This window comes from Silurus aristotelis (genome assembly GCF_946808225.1).
Source record: "Silurus aristotelis genome assembly, chromosome: 9".
NCBI lineage: Eukaryota > Metazoa > Chordata > Actinopteri > Siluriformes > Siluridae > Silurus > Silurus aristotelis.
Window position 1 is genome coordinate 6,226,008 of NC_139582.1, and position 21,899 is coordinate 6,247,906.

The following is a 21,899-nucleotide window of genomic DNA, read 5'->3' on the forward strand; positions in this document are numbered from 1 at the left end:
GATAGATAGATAGATAGATAGATAGATAGATAGATAGATAGATAGATAGATAGATAGATAAAGTATAAGATAATAATATAAGGATAGTGTTTAATTAGTGTATGTAGTGTATAGTGTATGTGGTGCTTGGACTCACTGGTATGTTCATTTCCTGCTACATGGGCTCTACTCATGCTGCAATTGCTTATTTCTAGCAAATGCACCAGGGTGTGTGAAATGCAGGGTTAATGTTATAAAGTGTGCCACCGTTGATTTAAGTTTTTGTTACCTTTTAAAACTCGTACACAATCTCCTTCTGAGAAGCTTTATTAATATGAGAATAAAAGTACATTACTAGCATCACTGATGCCATCCTGAAAGTAGATATATCTGGATAGAGAGTAAATGAGCTTTATCTGTATACAGCAAAACACACAGTTAAGACACTGAGGTGACAAAGGTTATGACAATGAGAGAAAAAATTCCATGAGGTTACTTACATACATACTTTAATAATGTACCCTAAAAATGGAAGATGTTTTAACATTCTGTTCTATTTGTCTAACCATCTTAAGAGGAGCCATCATGGAGCTGCTGAGAACACGCTCGCCATGAAACATAAATAAAATATAAATAGAACAGCAGCGAGGGACTGTTTTTGCATTGCAGGTGCAGGTTTTAGAATAATAGTTATGGGGAAAAAAAATATTTACATGAAAATACTTCTCCTTGGGACGATTTGACAGGACTCTGCCATTTCCTCCATGTGAACGATGCTGTACCCTGCTGAATTTAGTTACTGGGGCGTCCCAGGTACAGGCGACCCATGGCGCTTTTGTGCAAACCATCAACTGATAAAACAGTCCCACAGATATATTTACTGTCTGGGGCTGGAATTGCTTCTCTACTGACACAATCCTCAATAATAAGCTATAGCATAACGTCTTCCAAGCTTTTTCCAATCTTTATAAACGTTCTCAAGCAGATTTATGGTTTGAATTTAAGTTATGGCTTAAATTTCTGTACCCTCAGTACATAATTAAATTTTTTTCTTAGTGACCAAAGATTACCAACACCATGCTGTGAGAATTTTCTTTTGATTTCGTTTGCACAATATCCTTCATTTACACTAAAAAGTAATGAAAATGTGCTCCTCTTTATTTTTACTGAGTAGGAGTTTCGGTGTGTGCAGTGCCTCTATATTATGTGCTGTGTCCTGCTTGCTTTCATTTTATGAGAGAAAAGGTATAGAATGTGCATTTCCAAATAGTTTACGTAGTATTTTACTAATCGTGTCTGTAAAGTCACCATGAGAATTACTGCTACGTTCTCTGGCTGACCCACAGTTAGGCAGGATACGGATCGTTCTGAGGGGGGGTCTTTTTTTCATGATGACCTGTTGTTTAGAGGATGAGTTGTATAGCATTAAGTTAAAGAAAAAAATGCTTATTGACATTAGACCACAGAATTAATAAATACTAATTTGGCAACTTATTGACATTAAAGTTCAGGACTAACGATGTCCTTCGTGAATTCAAGACGTTTTGGCAAGTTCCATTTAATGACGTTTTTTGAACGTTCAGTTTCTTTTAAATACGATTTGCCAGCAATGTGAGAGCATTTCGTTCACATCACACTGTGCTGTTTAATCGCTTAGAATATTTATGGTTTAAAAGAGCAATTGCAATCAATTACAAAATGTTTTTACCATTCTGGTGTACCATCCTTTCAGACAGAGTTAAAAAAGGGTCAAAGAATTTTATTTTTTTACCTTCAAGTACCTAGCTAAAGAAAAAAAAACAAAAAGAAAACATATCCACCGAATTACACGATAGGGTTCGCTAAGCAGCATACAACAGTTTAGCGTCAATCTTAGACTCCTACTGACAGTACTTGTGTTTCAGATGAAGTAAACAGAATTCCTATCTCTCCCCGTGGACGGCTTTACGAAGGATGCGCAGACGGGACATGACTTCATCCCAGTCCAGGTACGCTCCTTCTAGGTGTCTCAGGGTCCTGGTGCCAGAGGAGTAATGCCTCCGGCCGTGCAGCAGACGCCAGTTATCGAACGTTACCAGGTCACCTGTAGGTAATGGACAATTATTTATCGAAATATGACGTGAAAGCATTAAACTGCATTTCCAAACTTGTGTTTTGGCCACTGCTACTGGATATGTTGCTCTGGTTTCCATCAAGTGTTGGCCTCTGGACCAGACAAACCAAAAAGTTTCCATGTAATTAGGATGATAAAAAACAAGAAAAAATATGACGCAGCATACATAACAAAATATCCAGCCAAGTTCTGAATCTGTTGCTGATTTGGAGGTCAGTATAAAGCAAACCCAAAGAGCAATAATGCAAAGGGCAATACCTCAAGTTTTCTCATTGTTAACTAGATTTGTGCCTGATTTACATTTTTCAGTTCAATAGTTGGAGGCAATATAAACGATGGACTCTATAGACTTTCTGTAGCAGTTGACTGACCTGGCTCCATCCTGTAGGTCACCATGTTCTCGGGCCGGTTCATCAGCTCCACAAAGCTCTTCAGGCCGGAGTAGAATGGCTGCACCTGATCCAGAGGTAGATCCAGGACAGAGTCTCTTGTTGCATTGTTGTAGTTGATCCTCACCACACGGCCTTCACTGTCCACACTGCATGCACCATAAAAAAAAAAAATTATTTTTATTTTTTTACCAGCTGAACAATAGATGGTGCTGTTTTTACATTAACAGTGCTCGTGGACCGCAAAGTAAAAGTCATGTGACCTATTTAATCAGTGCCTTGTTTTCTTTAGTAAGCCATATGATTAATAATGTACCTTTACCATACAGTGTAGTTTTGGGTGCCGATTTAATTTAACACCCCTCCTTGGCACTAAAAAAATGAAGCACATGGCAACAGGTATTACATCACTGAAGTCTGGTCTATAAATGAGATGATCTCAGAATACATCTGTGTTTCCAAGTACAGTAAATTTATATACATGGCTGACCAGGTCCAACAAGTCAATCTGTGCCAAGAGTAGAAGTTATTAAATCAGCATTTCTCAAACTGGGGGCCACAGAAAATGTTTGAATCAGTGTATTAAATCTGCTGAGTTTTTAGAAACATTAAACGTTATAGTGATTTTCCAGCTAATTGCAATTAACGGCACCCATTTTACAAGTTCAAGCATCATCAGGACAGCAATGCATTTTAAAAATGATGGCTATAGGAAGCTAGCTTTACAATAAAAGCTGTTTCTGGGATACGGTTCTAGTCAGAGAAGTGAAATATAATAAAAGGAAAGAAATAATGGGCTACATTTTTTCATAGTTTTGGGTTTTCCTGGTGAGTTCCTGGAGAGCAAATTGATACTTTATGTTGCCACATTGTGACTGTGTGTATGAGACAGTATACCAGTCTGGTGTAGTACACGATCACATTTGTATTTGTCTCACTCTATAATGCGGTTCTTGGACTGCACGTTGAAATCGCAGTAATCAGAGCCGCTGTCTGTGTAGTCGACGTAGAGGGATGAGAGAATGTTAAACGCCTCTGGGTCCTCTGTCCTGAGCAGTTCGGCCATATGGAAGCCGTCCACCACTTCGCTCTCGCCTCCCTGTACGGCCTGCTGAAGACAGTGTAGAAACTGCACCTGCCAAGTCACACACACATGTAGAAAAAGAGGATTACTTTTAATAGTCAGCACTCTTCAAGATTTTAGGTGTCTCAAGTTTACATCGCAATTTCGATAGGTTTTCTGAGATGCCTCAGACTACACACATCTTTTAAAAGAGAATAAAATCTGATTATATTAACAGGTAATTGGTGGACTTCCAGGTCGCGAGAGGTCGACAGATTCATTGGTTTTTCCGTTTAACCGGCACTGATAGTTGACTGCTGAAATTATCGGCTGTCGGCAAAAATCCATCCCGATAGTTTTTCCAGCTTCCGTCCGTCACAGCTGAGAATGTCACTATCTTTACGAGAGCGGCCTCTAGAGGTGAATCGCTAACACTACGTGCTGTTTGTTTGCACGGACAGCGCCATATTATAATTATACATAAATATAATTAAATATATAATTATATTTATGGTCATCATGATCATTTACCAAATTTTCATGATTCAGTACTGTTGTTTTTTTTGTTTTGATTTTTTACAATAAATGGTCTGTTTTTTTTGTTGTCTGTTTTTTTAAATCCAGTATCCATTTTAAAAATCAGTTGATTATTTGGTTATCGGCAAGTACGATTAACCTAGCTATCAGTATCGCTGAAATTCACATCAGTCGACCTCTAAGGTGCACTCTAGAATTACATATTATTAATTTATATTTTATGTAATAAGAGTAATGTGCAATAAACCTCTGTCCACAGCTGTTGGTCATTAATTAATTCCCAATGATTATTTTTTTCTTTCATATTTAGTTTTTTTGTAAACCTTTTGAATCAGTTTTGAATCAGTTGTGTGTTATAGCCCCAATTTGACATGAATTTGCACAGGATTAGAATTTGTACAATTACTACTACATATAATAAAAAACTACTACTACTAATAATAATCCCACAGAGACACAAACAACGGTAGCATACTTTCTGCTTCCGTATAAAAATGTCTATAAGCAGGCCCTTAGTAGGAAATGAAAAGGAAAGCAGTTGCGCTCAATGCCATTAAAAATAATAACTCGCTGTCAATACTAAATAGCTTAAATACCAACAATTCTTATTATCCTGTTCGGTTGTGAGACCAAAATCATGTGTAAAAGGTTTCCTGCAAGCATATTTCTCTTTGTCTTCACTTCCAGTTAATATATACAGATTATTATAAGGAAAGATTTTAGAAAATCGTTTAATTGCGAGTTAGAAAATTGCCGGATAAGCAGTTGTAGATGTATTCCAACCAGATGTTGACCAGGAATAAAGCATTTTTACACCCTTTTCCCAAATCAGATTTAAAGATGGATCTATATAAGAGTTCAGAGATCCTTAACGAGCACATACGATCCCGTTTCTCTGTGGAAATTAGAGTGTATGATAGGCTAGTAGAGTAATTCTATCAGAACTTCATCTATTAGGTATCGGCATAAAGCATCACAGTTAAACAGACATTTTATTATAGATCATGCATTTTTTTTTGTTGTGTTTGTGTAGGCTAGTGTACTCACCCCAGGAGGATTGTGCAGAGCAGGATAGTCCGTGTGCAGACTCAGCTTGCCTGAGGTATATGCGACATTGTTGGCCATGGGCTTGTCTTGCACTTGCCATGTGTGTCTGTTGAAGCAAACGCAGCACATGTTTACACTGTCTGTGTGAACCGACTGGAGGAAACCACAGCTGTAAAACGGTTACAGTGTTTTTGTAGCAAGAGAGTTTAATAACCGTAAGAAATTGTTGAAATAGACATAACAGACATCGTGTTATGGCAGGAGCTCAACATGGCAGAAACAGAATGAAGTTCTGTGATTACGGCTGCATCATTTGACCCTTGTCGTGTCAGGACAAGTGTCCATTGGGACAGGTCTGTTGCAGTTGTTGAGTCATACAGGAAATGCTTGAAATAGTTTTAAAAAGAGTATGAATGAATCATAAACTCAAATTTAAAAATTGGCTTCTTTCGGCTACTCCCTGTAGGGGTCACCACAGCCGATCATCCGTCCCCACATCACACTGTCCTTTACATCTACCTCTTTCAAACCACCCATCTGCATGTCTTCCCTCACCACATCCTTAAACCACCTCCTTGGCCTTCCTCTTTTCCTCCTGCCTGGTGGCTCCATTCTTTCATCCATTTATTTACATAATAGGCTGTATATTGGAGAATATTGAAAGTTCTATGTGAAAGCAGACATTGAACACCCCTATATCACTGAAAATGGAATGATCCTCGTTTCATAACACCTCTGCGAAGATGCGAATGTGAGATTGGTAGTCGAAACAGGCTCCTTCTATCAAAGCATCGAACGTTTATCTTCGACTATTCAGGGTCACCCCGAACAAATTCATTCATCTCCTATAAGCATTACATCCTGCTCAGGTTCATGAGGGATCTGGAGCCTATCCACCACACTCACACACAGGAATGCTACTTGCTGTTTTCTGGAGGTAAAAGGAAACTGGAGAATTCAAAGAAAACCATTACATAGACAGGAAAACGTGGTGCTCAGGATTAAAAATCGTTCATACAGCGGCTCAGCCATTTTTTTGTTTTTTTTAAACAGTGTATTAAAATGAATTCTCAAGTTTCCTAACCAGTGCCTGATATTCATTCAGTACTGTGTTCCAGATTTGGACAGTGAAAGTAAACATTTTCAGTAAAGAATGTTGACAACAAGTAAATTATTTAAATGTGAACCAGAGAGTTCTAGGAATGGAAAACAGTACAGTGGCCCAACACTCGCTATCTCTCCTGACGTTTTTGTCTAAATAGAGAAGAGGGAAGACCTGCTGTGACTGGAGACACTTGGAACTGCAGAGTACAGCATGATGTCATTCCTGAGAAAGGACTGCTGGACTGTTTTCCAGTTAAGCCTCTCTCTCTCTCTCTCTCTCTCTCTCTCTGTCATCCTCCTCCTTGTCAGTAGCTTTGAACACATTTAACTCATGATCTCAGCTTTTTTTTTTTGAGTGTGTGTGGGCTGTGATCAGGTAAAATGGGGTCCAGCTGGGTCTGGCTTCACATATGCTGTCCTCCAACTAAAGCTGACAGAACATTCAGTATGTTCTAAACAGATGAACTGTGTTATCTGTCTAAAAACTATGTTCCCTTACTTATCTGTTTTCCTTCCATATATATCAGTTCCTGTCTTTTTTCTATTCTAGAAAAGCGTTCTCTATCAGGATGACTCGAAATGTTCCTACTTAGAAAAAAGTGCTGTCTTCATTTGTAATTCATGAAGGATGAAAAATAAAGGACATCAAAAATAGCTCATTAATGAGATGGATATTCTGTAAGTGTCAAATTATGCACTTCTGATTCATTGCTCTGCAGTCGAAGTGAAGGTCAGTGGCAGTGGAACTCATTTAAAGAGGAGAGAAAGAGAGAAGGGGGGGGGGATGTTTGATTTGGGCTAGATTCAGCTTCAGGAAATGCTTTCATCAAGCTGATCATGGTTTGCCAGTGACTCATGGTGAACTTTTAGTCTTTTACAGAAGAGTGAATCCTTTGGAAAAAAAAATGCACGTTTCTTCACGCTAAATTGAGGTCGAATTTCTCAGCAATCGAGCATACACTAACGAGACATGAACGATTTATGAGGTAAGTGTGGAAAATACATTTCTTGAAATCGATTCAATTATGTGTCAAGTGTGTGTGTGTGTGTGTGTGTGTGTGTGTGTGTGTGTGTGTGTGTGTGTGTGTGTGTGTGTGTGTGTGTGTGTGTGAATATATACGTGGTTCTTACCCATAGAATGTAAGTCTGAGGTATCCGATTCTCTGACTGAGTTTAGCCACCTGGCCCTGTTCTGCTGGCGCCCCCTTCAGGTACACGATCCCGACACGCCTGAGGGCCAGAAGCCATACCAGAGCAGCCTTGTCATCATGTAAAACCTCCTCAAAATCTGCCATGGGGATCTGCAGACCAGAGTCCCAGAATTCACGCTCTGAAACAACCCAGAGACATTTATCATAATTAGAAATCCCCCATAAACACACACTTCACACTTCTGGGGAAAAAAAAAGAAAGCAAACTGAACCAGGTTTCTCATTTAACACTGTAGATTATGTACAATGAAGAAAATGTTCTTGTATTCAGCTTTTTAATTCCAATTGAACCGTTCCATTAAATATCCATGAGACAAGCCTGTGAGAATAAACACACACAGCAAATGACCAGGTTGTTATGTATTCTACAGGTTTCCGTCAGCAGAACAGTCTCACCCCTGCTTCCTTTTCTGTTCATTTCTGGTAGTCTGGAAATCCTTTAGCCCTAATGCTCAAACACTGGGTATTTTACCACAGTTTAATATATAGTATATACTCTGTAATCCTATGAAATACATGGAAGTGCTTTTACTAGACACCAGTCAATGTGAGCAGCAGCATGTACGTTATTGCTATCATTCTGTGGCATATATCTCGTATCCCTGTGTTAAGATAGAGATGAGCACCAACTCCACATGGCAATCGTTAAACCCAATAATGGAAATTTAGACTCATTCCAGTTAGCTGGCCGATTTTTTTTATTTAATTGGAATAGTATGTTTATGTTTTCAAGACCTGAGCCAAAACATGGTGGTTAAACAATGGACTCAATGTGAGAGAAAAAACAGCCACAACAGCGTCTGTATTTATGACTTGGAGACAGATGGTTTCTTTGGTTTGTTAATGTTAGTTAATGTCACTATTTTAGTCTTTTATATAAGCTCATCGTGTGTGTGTGTGTGTGTGTGTGTGTGTGTGTGTGTGTGTGTGTGTGTGTGTGTGGTGTGTTGTTTTTATATGCATCGTATTTTTCCATGTATAAGAAAACTCCCACTTTTCCACCCCAAAATTAAGAAATCAATATATTAAACATAAAACAACACCAATTTTAATTTAGTAATTACATTTACATATCAGTACTCTACCGTATTATGCATCACAATTTACGACATTAACAGTCCCTGTCGCAGCTACATGCTGCCCACACGCTCTCCACCTCCACCGGGATGTGTTCTAAATGGTTTGTTTAGCATCAGCTGACGTCATTTACCTAAGGCTCGTGATGCAGAGACAAGCAATCGGCAGTTTCGCTCGTGATTGAAGGCTCGTGATTGGAGGACGCCTGTTTGCAGAGACAAGGTATTACTTCCATGTATAAGACGACCCTACATTTTTAGTCTAATGATTAAAAAAAAAAAAAAAGTTTTATACATGGAAAAATTCGGTGTATATATAATGTGAATGGGCATTGAATATAAATTGGCATTTGTTGCAAGATGCATCATTTTTTTATTAAATATATTTATATTTTTATATATTTGCATCTGTAAAAAAAAAATAAAAAATGTATTTATATATAAATAAGTATTAGTAGATGTGCTATACATTTCACTGCAAGTGTTATTCTGCATATAACTGTTGTGTGACAAATAAAAATCTTGAATACTTTTATTGTTTAGAAAGTCAACAATTCTTTGTGACCGATATTTTTATATGTAGATTGATTTCTCCTCGCTTCTCCTCTATATATACTGTATCTCTTACAAAAGCTGTGCAGAGAGTTCTTTGCCATGAGGTTCCATGTTTGTACATCCAGTGGTCAGTATGAGGGAATTGTACTCAAAGCGCCACATTTTAACTGCTCTAATACAAGAAACACACATTTGTATGGTCCTATTAAGCTGACAAAAACATGAACACGATGAACAGGACGTGTTGCTTTGCACGGTTACACGACATACAGCTGTTATCACTTAGGATGTACTCACTTGTTGCCAGTTATTTTGACAGTAATGGCTGTATGTTGAGTTATTTGAGGACAGTAAATCTGTACTGCGATACGAGCTGCACATCGACGACTATAAAATATATCTATATATAAATGTGAGGGGTGTACTCACTTTTGTGAGATACTGTGTGTGTGTATTTATATATATATATGTGTGTGTGTGTGTGTGTGTGTGTGTGTGTGTGTGTGTGTGTGTGTGTGTGTGTGTGTGTGTGCTCTTCATTAATGTGAGTAGATCATTTGAACAAAACCAGAGCTTCCATTATTACTGTTTTATTAGAAACAGTAATAAAACTGAGCACAGAAGAAAACACACTTGATGACAAGTAAACACTCAAGTGGCTAAACACTCTGTGGCCAAGACAAACACAACATTAATCTAGTCTATATGCACAAACTTTGGTGGATTATGCAACCCACATTTATTTTTTTTTTACAAAGGCCTTTCCCCTTATCGTCATATTAAAATTATACATTATTATTGTGCCATTAAAGTGATAGTATTCAGGGTGACGGGTGTTGATTCCTCTAGCACATGTTCAATTGGTCCTATTGTACAATTTTGTAGATTTTTAAATGTTACTGTATAATATCTATAGTAAGGTTATATACATAGATTTATATACTGTACAAGGATTTTTGGGGATTCCGCCTAATTTGTTTATATTCTTATTCTTATAATGGTTAATGAGAATGAGAACAACCCCAATGCCCCTTTGCAACCTAGTAAACCATTATAAGAAGTTATATATTAATATAGATATTACTCTGCTTTCAAACAGTTGAATGTCAGGGTGAGCTTGAAAGCATCGCCAGGATAATGTAATTGCAGTTCATTTTGGAGGCGGGGCCTAAAAAAACTTAAAGAAATCTGACAGCTCGAATGTGAACACACATGGTAGCAGTGGTTTTCCAATGTAAACAGATAATTCATAATCCAAATAATTTTGAGTCTTGAGAGGTGAATAAAGCGGTTAAAAATGAAAGCGTACAGTGCACAGATTCTAACAGTAGTGAAATAATAAAATAAAAAGTATTGCTCTGTGGAAAATGTGGCCCACCAGCTAAAAGAAAAATTAGCAGATTTGTGCTACAATTAGAGAGATCGGTGAGTGGTGCACAGCAAATGAGAGATTAATGAGAAAAAATGACCGAATATTGGGATGAGAGAAAGAGGAGGACAGGAGAGAGATGGAGATAGAGGGAGGGAGGTACGGAGAAAGCTGGGCACTTGGCCCAGGGTGAGGAGGTTCACATGGTGCTGCTCTACCATGCAACGGTGCTCAGCATTCCCTCATAACGACACACATTTGCTGCTAGGTTTTCTTGGCACGATGCACTCCAGTCTCAGAGCCAATCAGAGATTAGTCTCACTTTTGCATAGTTTCCAGCTGGGTTTCGCAGCAATAATACATCACTCTGTCTCAAAGCAACACGACTGCTCTTGCACTCGCTAGCAAACTCAATAGCCAGGTGGACTTTAATCCCCGTTCTTCTGCTGAAGGGTTCCTGAGCCATGCATTGTTCCTCACAGAGAAGTTTGACAGCAGCAGCACTAATCCAGCCCTGTAGCTGCCCTTGTCAACTGTGTCAAACAGATCAAACAGAACAGAAAGATGGAAAACCATTTACTGACGTTCATATCCGCCTGAACGTTTACTTGTGATGAGTACGTGAACTGTAAGTGCACCTAATCTGATGGAAGTGAATTCACACGTGTGGCAACTTGTACAGTGGTTTTTCCACGTTTCATATACGTCCTTGCATCTTTTCCAACTTAAACGCTTTCCCACATGAACACACAGGCAATTTATTTGCAGGAAATATATGCTCATTAAATCTAAGCCTGTGGAAATTGGAGAACATTAGACCACTTTATCCTCCCAGTTCCTATCCCAGAAGGGTGTTTATTATCACCCAGCTGGAAGATGTTATTCGGACGTTTTAATAGACAAATTAATTGAAGCTGTATTTTTACGTGGCATTTATGATTTTTGGCCTGACTGTGTTGTCACAGACAAAAAGCACACATCGTAAGACAATTCTTCGGTCGTTGGTTTCGATTGGTGATCTTAGAACACACATGACATGCTCACTGACAGCTGATTTAGTCCCTTTGTGATCAAAAATGTACAAATTCTATGTAACACTCGTCTCAAAGCCACAAATAGGCAGACATGACACGATTACACAAAACTCCTGGGACATCTCCAAATACAGTAGTAACAACGGGAAAACATGAAGAAAAGATGCTGTTGGACAGAAACAAAATATCCATATTAGCTCAAGCTCACTTTAAAGATTGTGACTATTGACATTAGGTCAAGACTTGACATAAACCAGGGGTCCCAAAACCCTTTCCTGTGAGGGCTACATAATTTTTTCTTTATTTATTGGAGGGTCAAGTCAGTCAAGTGACTACCAGTATTATTGTAGAGATTTTATTATGATTTTTTTTAATAGGGCTGAAACCATTCCTTGAGTAACTCGAGTCATTCGAATAAAAAAAAATATTTGCCTCGATGCTTCATTTTGTCTATTTAACTACACACTGAGCATCGTGTTTCCCCACGGACCATTATTACTGACGCACCACCAGCTAAACTCTGAAGCGCTCTGGACAGGTAGCCACAGAAGACACTGCGGAATGATAAAATGGAGGAACGGGAAAACAGAAAACACGAGAACGAGAAAACAGCAAGGTGCAAAGAGAAGATTTATATGGAAACCCGGTCCCACCAGATAAAAAAATTATTTCTCTCAATTCTGACTTTATTTTTCTCAATTCTGAATTTTTTCTCTTTTTTTTAAGCCAATCGGGCAGCATCACCGCCTCTGTAGTGCCAGAAAGCCTTACACATTGACAATAAAATGGGCCACAATCAAAAGAATCGCATGGTATCAAACTAAGCCTCTGATCCCTGGAGAGAACTCTATCTAATACTCCGCTCTGGAGGAGACGGAACAAGACAGATGAAGCAGAGGAGCCTCGTTTACACACTAACAGCTTCAAACTTCATGCCAAACAACATGGTTACAGAAATGTTGGATGTTTCCGAGAAATAAAGTCGGAATTGGGAGAAATGAAGTCAGAATTGTGAAAAAAAAAAGTCATACCGATACCGATAGCTAGGTTGGATCGTACTTGCCAATAACTGATTAATCAAGCGAAAATGGCTACTTGAAAAAAAAAAAATCCATATACAATAGTACTGGACTATTACAAAAAATAAACAATAAAACAGTACTGAATTGATAAACTATAAATATTAAATATAATATAGCGCTCCCTATGCAGTCTCATGTGCAAAAACAAAAAGCACATGGTGCCAGTGATTTACCTCTAGATGGCGCTCTCATAAATACAGTGGATTTTTGGCGATAGCCGATGGTTCCAGCAACCAACTATCGGTGCCTTGACTTCTATTGATAACTAAGTGAAATTTGAGTTTTTAACAGATATGATTTGAGTAAAACATTTAAAATAAAAATTTCAAAATATGTCTCTATATGAGGGCCGTAATTTAAGGACCCCTGACTTAAGCACAGCATAGTGACCTTTTATTCACCACTGATTAGTTGTTACAGGGGTGAAATCTGACATGGGGACATGTTGATTTTATAGAATTTTGTTGTTGAGGGCCTCTCGTACATTGTGACAAGTAATAATCTAAAAGAATGTTTTAATTACACAGTCTGAAACCAGCTGCAGATGAGTGGTTCCCTAGTGTACGAATATTCCTGTCCTTGAGGTAGACGTTTTAGATAGCACCATAAATGGATGAAAGACCCAACTGTTTATTACATCAATCCATTCTTCATTTCAAAAAAGGCTCACACCCTTCTGTACACTTGTGTTTAACAAAGCCTGTTGGATTTTTAACACACTTATAAGACAACCAACATTTGGAAGAAACATTTGGCTGTGCATAGAGAACATTCCCTTAGTAAGTAGCACAATCTTGAATTAAAGACATTCAGAAATCACTCTTGAACCAATTTCCAATGTGGATAATGAGCTCTTTCTTGGCTCCTCGCTTCACAGTGGGAGGAAAAACTTCTGGCTTTGTTTGATGCAAAAAGATGGAGTCATCTAATGTTCAGCAAACAAACCTCCCTATTTCTGTCTGCATTAAATTAGCACTCAGAAATCAACACCAGAAAAGCCAAACGCAGTGCTCCGGTGTTACTCAACTCCATCAATGAGACCCAAGGGAGGTTTCTGTAGTAACATATAATAGGCAAGCTAAACAACCGGCACATCACCTTCAGAGAGAGGTTTCTGTTAAGTCTCCGTCTCGCTGAGCGTAGTCATTTAGGGGCTGTAAAATTAGCTCGGAACAGTTGGAGGTGCTGTTAAAACGGAGAACCTCCTGTGGTTTTACTCTGAGCAAGCGTAAAAAACAAACGCCGGTGTCTCGCTTTAATGCGGCTCATGAAAGAAAAAGGCAAAAAAGACTAAAAGCACTTTGCCATCGGCAACAGACGCATCGCAGACCTGCACAGATGAATCCTCAGAGAGGTTTACGAGGAAGATTTTTTTTAACAAGAGGCAGAGACTGACCTTCTGGACTCCACTGTAGATTCAGTGAGAAGTCAGGAGTAAAGCAAGACGTGCTTGTCATTCATTGCATTGAGCAGAGGATTTGTGTTCTGACCAAATGACATTGGTTCAAACTAGAGAGTTGGTCAGACTTTCATAAATGAACCGTTTAATGACATACATCAATCGCAAGGAAAAGTACTTAGGAGCAACGGTATTTACAACCTAAAGCCTTTTTGGTGTAGTTCATGAAACGGTTATGTTCTCTTTAATCCTAGACACTCTCCAAACTGTACCCAGGTGTACCCCGATCACCTCATTCACGCTAACCTGCATCTGTTTTTTTTAACATGAAGCCACAGAGCGCCAACAATTCAGCTGTGGCCTGACCATGTCAAGTCAAGGAACCATTAGTCTTCGATCCAGACACATGCGGGTTTGTTTGGAACACGTTGCAGCACTCTTCTCGAGTTGCTTAGATCACAATTCCATATGGCAGGAAGTGGGAAAAGACTTTCCACTCAAGGGTAATCCTTTGGATGTGTCTCCTCAGACAAATGCCTCAGCCTTAAAACTGTTCCAGAAACCACATGAAACTACTACACCGATATTACGCACTGATATTACTTTTCTCGAAATCAACTGCGAAATATTTATTTTAAATCATTCATACAGAGGAATAACTCCTTACCAGGAACTTTTTTTTTTTTTTTACTTGTAAAGTGGAATTTCTGTATTTTCTTACTGTGAGTAAACCAATTGAGGGATGCATAAAGATTTTCTATACGATTATGTAAAAAAATTTTTAACCTGGCAAAATAATTTCGGTGTGGATGAGTTTGAGCGCTATTAAGGAAGGAACTGGAGGTTTTGGGGAGTGGTGGCTTGGTGTTTGCGGTGCTGCAGTTTGGATCAGAAGGTTGTGAGTTCGAATCCCTTTCATTCCTGGGCCCCTGAGCAAGGCCCTTAACCACGCCGCTGCTCGGTTGTGTGAATGGGACGATTGTGTGTCGCTGTGGATAAGGGTGTCTTCCAAATGCCATAACTGTAAAATACCTTTAACAATTAAATAAATTAGACTCTTAAAATAAAATGCTGCACTCAATATTTTCTCAAAGAGAAGTGTAAAAACAGCAATACTCTACATTTGTTCCAGTGTCCACAAAAAATCCGCAAAATGGGAGTTTAGGAAACACAACAACTCGAAAAATAAAAAGATCAGCACTTATTTCTATTTACTAAGCTGTTGAGAAAAGGCAGTGACTCTAGATGCAGTTTTACTAACAGTTTTATCCTGAAAGAGAGGCTTTGCATAAGCAACATGACGTGTGTAGACTGTCACAGAAAAACCAAAACCCACAGTGAACATCTCTATCCTGCCAGTTAAATCCAGAGTGGTGAAGACCCCATTCTTCTGCTTCATGAAAAACTGAATTCTATAAATAAATGAAAATGTCTACAGGAGCTCATTCAGTTCCCAAAAAAACAGAACAGACCCAGACCTATGGACCCTTTTAAGACTTGTGCAGAAGTCTGAAATAAATGACATATCTGAATAATCTGAAGAAAAAAATGGCGAATGAGCACAAAGCATTCTCTGAGGTACATGGTGTTTTAGGAACGAAACAAAATCTGAAGGTAAAACAACCCAGAAAACCGGTGACAAATAGAAATGTCTTAATAACACACTGGACGTAAGACATTATAACAAATTTACAATGACATGGATTCTACAAATCTTTTGAACTGTACTGAAGAGATTCTTCTAAATGATATTGGATGAAGGTATGTAAGAGTGCTCTCTAATAATATTGTACAAAGTGTGAGCTCTTGTGGTTTATAGGTCAGGGTGATCCTGGAACAGACCACTCCTTTCAGAATAAGAATGTCATCAGACCTTTGCATTGATTTCTAAGAAAATTCAAACGAGTCGATCGTTTGCATTTTGCCTCATTCACAAGGAATGCATGTGTTTACATTTCTGAAAAGCAAAATTAATATTGGCCTATACGGTGGTGTTTTGGTCATACCCTAGTATCATGTAGTATCTTCAGAACTATGTTTAATACAATTTACTAGCAAGAAAGGTGCTTTGTATTGTCACATGTATTTTACAGTCACATGATATAGCACCCCTGGAGCACAGAGGGCTAAGGGCCTTTCTCAAGGGCCCAAAAGTGGCAGGTTGACAACACCGGAGTTTGAACCCCCAACCTTCTGATCAGTAACCCAGTGCCTTAACCACTGAACCACAAGTTACCAGTAGACCATGTAATATCTGTGTTGTCTAGCCTTCGCAGGTCAGTAGTACTTATGAAATTGGAAATGGAAACAGGGAAACAGTAAGACACATAAATCACCAGTACTCACCATTTAGAAAAAGTTCTTCCTGTCGTGCTTGTCTTGCCTCAGGTGAGAAGCATCGTTTCTTTAACCACTCAGGCTCAAATTCACTGCTATGTTGATCTGGCCATGTGATGGAGACCTTCATAAAACAGCATGGACAGATGTTCCATTAGTCATGCCCACACAGAGTTGCATGTAGCATGTAGTAGAGTGATCGATGTATGTGTAGAAACCTGAAAAAAAACTTTAACATGGTCTGCTATACTGTATATCCCTACTCTTACACACTCATTCAGGTTTGTTAATGGTGGTGTGGAAGGCCGTTCCCCCCATATCTGTGTTCTGGTTTTCCCTTTCAGTGATGCTGCCATAGCTAGTCTTAAATTACACCCTCCTCACACTGTACAGTGTCTAACTTTCTCCCTGTCACCTCTCTACTCTCTCTCTCTCTCGTTCTCTGTTGAGTTAAACATGCTCCTGAGGTACCAATGGCCAGTTCTCTTTTCCTTTTATTTTGGATCTGACTGACTTATCACGACACCCTACTTCTGGATTGAGTTCTCTTCAACTGGAGGCAAGTCTGTGCAGCTGAGAATGGTTCCATGTGAACAGCTTAAAGATGCATGAAACTACTGAGCAACTGAGTGTAATTAATGTCAACAGTCTGCCACAATGGCGTCGAACAAAAGTTCTGAATTTAAGCGCCTTTCACTGAACAGTACACCTTAACAATGATGGAACTATAATGAATGGACATTCGGTGGATGGGTGTGTTTTGGATTTTCCTCCCTGATACCATCTCAGAGCGTTTATCCTTGCCACAGTCGGCACTGGCTCGCTCATTAGGGATAGACTTACATAGGTTAAACTTTTAGGCGCCTTAACTAATGCATCCAAACTTGACTCAAATGCAATGCATATCCCATTTGTACATATCTCAACCAGGGGTACACTACATGTGAACCAAATTCTGGTTAGAAAGTCAAGACTTCACTCCAATTCCAACAAAAGATGCACCAGTAATGGGATATTAATCCCATTACTCTACATTTTAAAGAACTGCAAGTTGACAATGTGAAATGCTCATTATCTCTTCCATTATTAATATCGTATGCATCTGTCTCTGTTTTGTCACACACTGCATTTAAACACAAACCTCTGCTGTCAATGAATCATTGCCTGTACTAACATCATTGTCATATTCACTTATTAACCTGGTCAGTTCTGTTGTCTAAATGTGTAAATATTTAAAATCATTTAAAGTTTTTTCCAGCATTCAGAAATATTTCACATTGTCTACAATTATACAGTCAAAAACCCTAATGGTTACCTTTTTAATAAATCTACAAAAACGTACCTTGTTATTCTCCGATATTTGCACTTGGTCCATTCCTGTGTGTACATCAAGGTCGGTCAGGAGCAGTCTCCGTGCTTGTGCTGACTGCAGCATGCACAGAGGACACTGGCAGTTATCCCGAAGCCAGGTAAACGGATAAAAACTATAGCTTCCATCATCCCACTCCACCTGGAGCAACCTCTTGTGGTCCAGTACTTGAGCTTGTCTCGCCACCGCGCTCCCTCCAACAGTGGGTAGACGGGCCGCTGCCAGTGTCTGATGCCCAAAACGAGGGATTTTTGCTGGTTTGGAGGGACGAGTAGCTCTTTTCAGCACATGCAGAGCTGCTCTTGAGGCACAGCAAACCAGACTAGAGAACATCCTGATCTGCGGTGTAGCTTGAAGCCGTGTAAAGCTGACTTTCTTCATGGAAACACATAAAAAGGGTTGCGTGGTTAGATAATTACTGAACAGCCTTGTATATGATAACCACAAAGATTTACGACAAATTTATTACAAGATGACAATCTCAATATTCACTGTTAAAGCATACTGAAATGATCTTTTTGTAAAATATCTAGTCGCACTGCATCATTGCGAAAAAGACCAGAAACTGATAATGTTCTTATTCCAGAAAGCGTCTGGTACACCATTCATTGAATTCAAATGGAAATCTATTAGTGAACAAACATTACAACACTGCTATTAAAGTCATCATACTAGACCTTTAACCTTACACATACTACTGTAAACCTAAAGCTGAACTCTGACCTAAAGAGGTATGACTCCACTTTTGGCGTAAACAAACCTTATGTATTTATTCAAACCAACTGTTCACTGCCACACAAATGCATATTACATAATCACGTTTATATTATTCAGGTAAAAATAGTTCTACAGAGGTGTGGTAATGAAATCTAGCAGGAAAATCTCTGATCTTTGAGGAAAAAGTTTTGTATGGATTCATCATTTTAGTTTATGTTCATGTGTCAGGGGAAATAAAGCTCTATTTTGCCATCTATAAAATGACCAGTGAAAAAAGGAAATAAAAAAAACAGATATCCCATTATATCTGGTGGAAAAAATACAGTGCAGGTACTGCTTACGACCATGAAGTCGAAGACTACCTGTACAAAAAAAATAAGTTTGGTACTGCTTTTTAAGCACACTCCAGGATGTATCCCTTTTTTTATCAAGATATTATGGATTGAAGTCCATAGTGAGCAGCTAGAATCCAAACTGTTAAAGAAAACACCCTGAGAGGCACATGAGAGGAATCAGACAAACACATCCATCCTCTTCCCAATACCCAAAAATGGGATTATAAATTAGTCTTCCATAATTATAAATTGTAGATAAACAGATTTTTTACTAAAGTGTAGGTCTTTACTATCCATGCAAACTCATAAGTTAAAGCAGAAGTAAGCATACATTGTTTTTGTTAAGGGATTCACATGAGACCATCCACAGCAACAGGCTCCCAAAGATGCCAAATTGTAACCAAGTAATTCAAACAGCAACAAAACATGTACGACATGCAGAATGTGCGTACATTTTTTAGCACACCTAAAGGCTATATACATCGTATTGCCAAAAGTTTATACCATTAAGCTCTCATTGGACAAACCATTATGTTAATAATAAGCTCCACTCCTCTGGGAACAATTTCCATTCAACATAGGAACGTTGCTATAGGGAGTAATAATAGCATGACTTAAGCACTGATGTCATTAATCAAATACTGAAGTCGGGCCAGACGATCTGGCACATAGCCGATCTTTCAGGTCATCCTAGAGGTCTTTAGTGGGGGTGAGGTCAGTATATATATATATATATATATATATATATATATATATATATATATATATATATATATATATATATACACTGACCTATATATATATAAATGATTTTCTTGTATATATATATATATATATATATATATATATATATATATATATATATATATATATACAGTACAGACCAAAAGTTTGGACACACCTTGTGCCAAAAAAATATTTTTTTTGCCAAAAAAATAATTCTCTTGTTTTTTATTGACGCAGTTTATTATTAACATTTGTAATCATCGAAATTTGAACACTGCGCTTATTTTAAACAATTTTAAAGAGTGTCTGCTTGGTTAAATAATATACAAATTGATTTCTTCTACATAAAAATAAAATAAAATAAATCAAATTAATGCAACACATTTTTTATTATATCGATTAAATGGAGTAAATTAAAAATTGATTAAATTAAATTGATTAAATAAAATGTAATAATTAAATAGTTTGTTAGACCCTATTAGGTAATACAGGTCTGTGTGTGTGTATTTTACATTTAATAATAGATATGATCTATTTAACTGTTCTACTTATTTTAGCATGATTTAACAAATGTCTTCATTCCTTCCATCCTTCATTCATTCACTCCCTCGATATGTGGAAGTGTCCGGATTTTCTCTGAAAGCTGGACTGTAAAACGCTAAAGAATCTGTACCTTCCTGGTTAGCAGCTAACGCTAGCTCTATGGATTCTTTAGCATTTCATGCATTTGCAAAACAAATCTTAGTGAGTCGTCACAGTGACACTGTGTTAACACTAGTTTCTTTTTTTTATATACCCCTGGCATTGATGTGTATATTTTTAAGTTTGATAATAATAATAAAAAATGGACTTAAAGTGCGGAGAATAAACAAACTTGCGATCCTCCACTTAATACGTTCCTGAGAGGAACTCAGATTTTAACTGTGTTCCGCACGTAAAAAGGACTGCATTCGGTACACATGTGCACAAACCTGAAAGCCCTGTGATGAAAAATTGTTAGATAGATATAGGTGTGATGGTCTGCTATTCACATGCTCTTTTATTAAGTCTAAATGTATGTGATGTCATAATGACCTCCTGATGATACAAGCACATGTTCAAGCTCATGCACACTAAATACTAATAATATATTATTACATTTTTGATAAATTGGATTCAAAATAAATGATTAACATTTCTATTTTTGATAGCTTTCTTACTTTTGCAGGAGACTATATGTCTGGAAATCTTATTATCCCTCTGAATATTATTTCGCTGTTAGAAAATGCGCCTACTCAGAACCATGAATATGGACTTCCAAGCAACACCGCGCTCACAGTAAGACAACACAAAAGACATCCTGCAGACACACAAATATATTGCATGTATTACGTGGAAGGCTGTGTGACGTATGATGTTTATCTCGGGTGCAGTGCGCGACAAGCGCGTGACGTCAGCGCACGACCGCACGCGCCCTATCGACAGAAGTGGGTGAAAGGTCGCCCGATAAAAAAAGAAAGAAAAAAAAAAACGCCGGCTTTACTTCCGGTCATGTTCGCTTGCTTTTACACAGTTGCTGTTGTTATTTGTAAACGGAAATCAATGGGGGAAAAAAACATACAGTATTTCATACACAATATTAAACTGTTATAGACAGAGATGTTATGAATACCATATGCACGCACGCTAGCAAACAAAAACATCAGCAATGAGAGAGAGTAGAAAGAGTAGTGTTGTGATGACGTCCTTTGTGTGTATGTGTGTAAGGAGCTTTAACACGTGCACGTGTGAATGACGAGACGTGACGAAAAAACGAGTGTATGCACCAGCTGAAAATAAACTTACCTTGTGTGAAGAAAAGGAAGCTTCAGTGTGTCAGAGTGCACCAAGAAGGAGATGTGTGTGTGTGTGTGTGTGTGTGTGTGGAGAGAGGAAGTATGTGAAAGGTCGCTGTGCTTTCAGTATCAATACACACCCTCATGCATCAGGTTTCACGTACCCTCCACTTATTAGAATTAAATAGCTTTAAAAACCATTAAATGTCTCCATAGAAAATGTAAACACTTAATAGTCACACAATTGAGGGTTTGCGATTTTCCTACACTTAAACCTGCATCAGGATGGAATGACTTGTGGAAATATTTGAAACTATTAATTTTAATATGAATCTATTAATGAGGGAAGAGTTTCAGTGTGAATGATCTCATTTTAATAGTTCCTCAAGTGCAGTTTTAAATGGCTTGTCTGTGAATATTGTTCAAATGTATGACTTGGATGGATGACTATCTTGTTTGAGGGTTAAAGGCCTTGCACATAATCCCAGCAGTGGCAGCTTGGTGGTACTATGATCTGAAATCACAATCTTCCGATCCAAAGTCCAACACCTTAAAAACTGAGATGTAACTTTGATGTTCTCAGTGTTCGAATTGAATTGATGTAATGTTAGTTAGATAAAGCTATGCTTTTCTATTTTGCTTC

At 38.1% G+C, this 21,899-nt stretch overlaps 1 protein-coding gene across 2 annotated transcripts; it reads right to left on the reverse strand.

The window, feature by feature from the left end:
- Positions 1-290: 290 nt before the first annotated feature.
- On the reverse strand, positions 291-21,407 carry bbox1 (butyrobetaine (gamma), 2-oxoglutarate dioxygenase (gamma-butyrobetaine hydroxylase) 1). 2 transcript variants are annotated; one of them, XM_083550032.1, is made up of 8 exons: positions 21,267-21,407; positions 17,638-18,039; positions 16,305-16,419; positions 7,364-7,562; positions 5,129-5,234; positions 3,420-3,616; positions 2,464-2,630; positions 291-2,062 (listed from the first exon to the last, which is right to left on the reverse strand). In XM_083550032.1, the coding sequence occupies exons 2-8, from the start codon at positions 17,995-17,997 to the stop codon at positions 1,902-1,904; spliced, it is 1,305 nt and encodes a 434-aa protein (XP_083406158.1). In that variant the 5' UTR covers positions 17,998-18,039; positions 21,267-21,407; the 3' UTR covers positions 291-1,901. The 2 variants fall into 2 exon arrangements, with proteins under 2 accessions (XP_083406158.1, XP_083406159.1); XM_083550033.1 differs by lacking the exon at positions 21,267-21,407 and adding an exon at positions 20,642-20,772.
- Positions 21,408-21,899: the final 492 nt, after the last annotated feature.

What these genes read in the sequence shown, in the direction of transcription:
- bbox1 (XM_083550032.1), bottom strand. Translation starts at nt 17,997, where the DNA reads ATGTTCTCTAGTCTGGTTTGCTGTGCCTCAAGAGCAGCTCTGCATGTG. An exon ending in AAATATCGGAGAATAACAAG is followed by an intron (nt 16,420 to 17,637) that starts GTACGTTTTTGT and finishes TGTTTTATGAAG; the next exon opens with GTCTCCATCACATGGCCAGA. An exon ending in CTCAGACTTACATTCTATGG is followed by an intron (nt 5,235 to 7,363) that starts GTAAGAACCACG and finishes TTGCTTCAACAG; the next exon opens with ACACACATGGCAAGTGCAAG.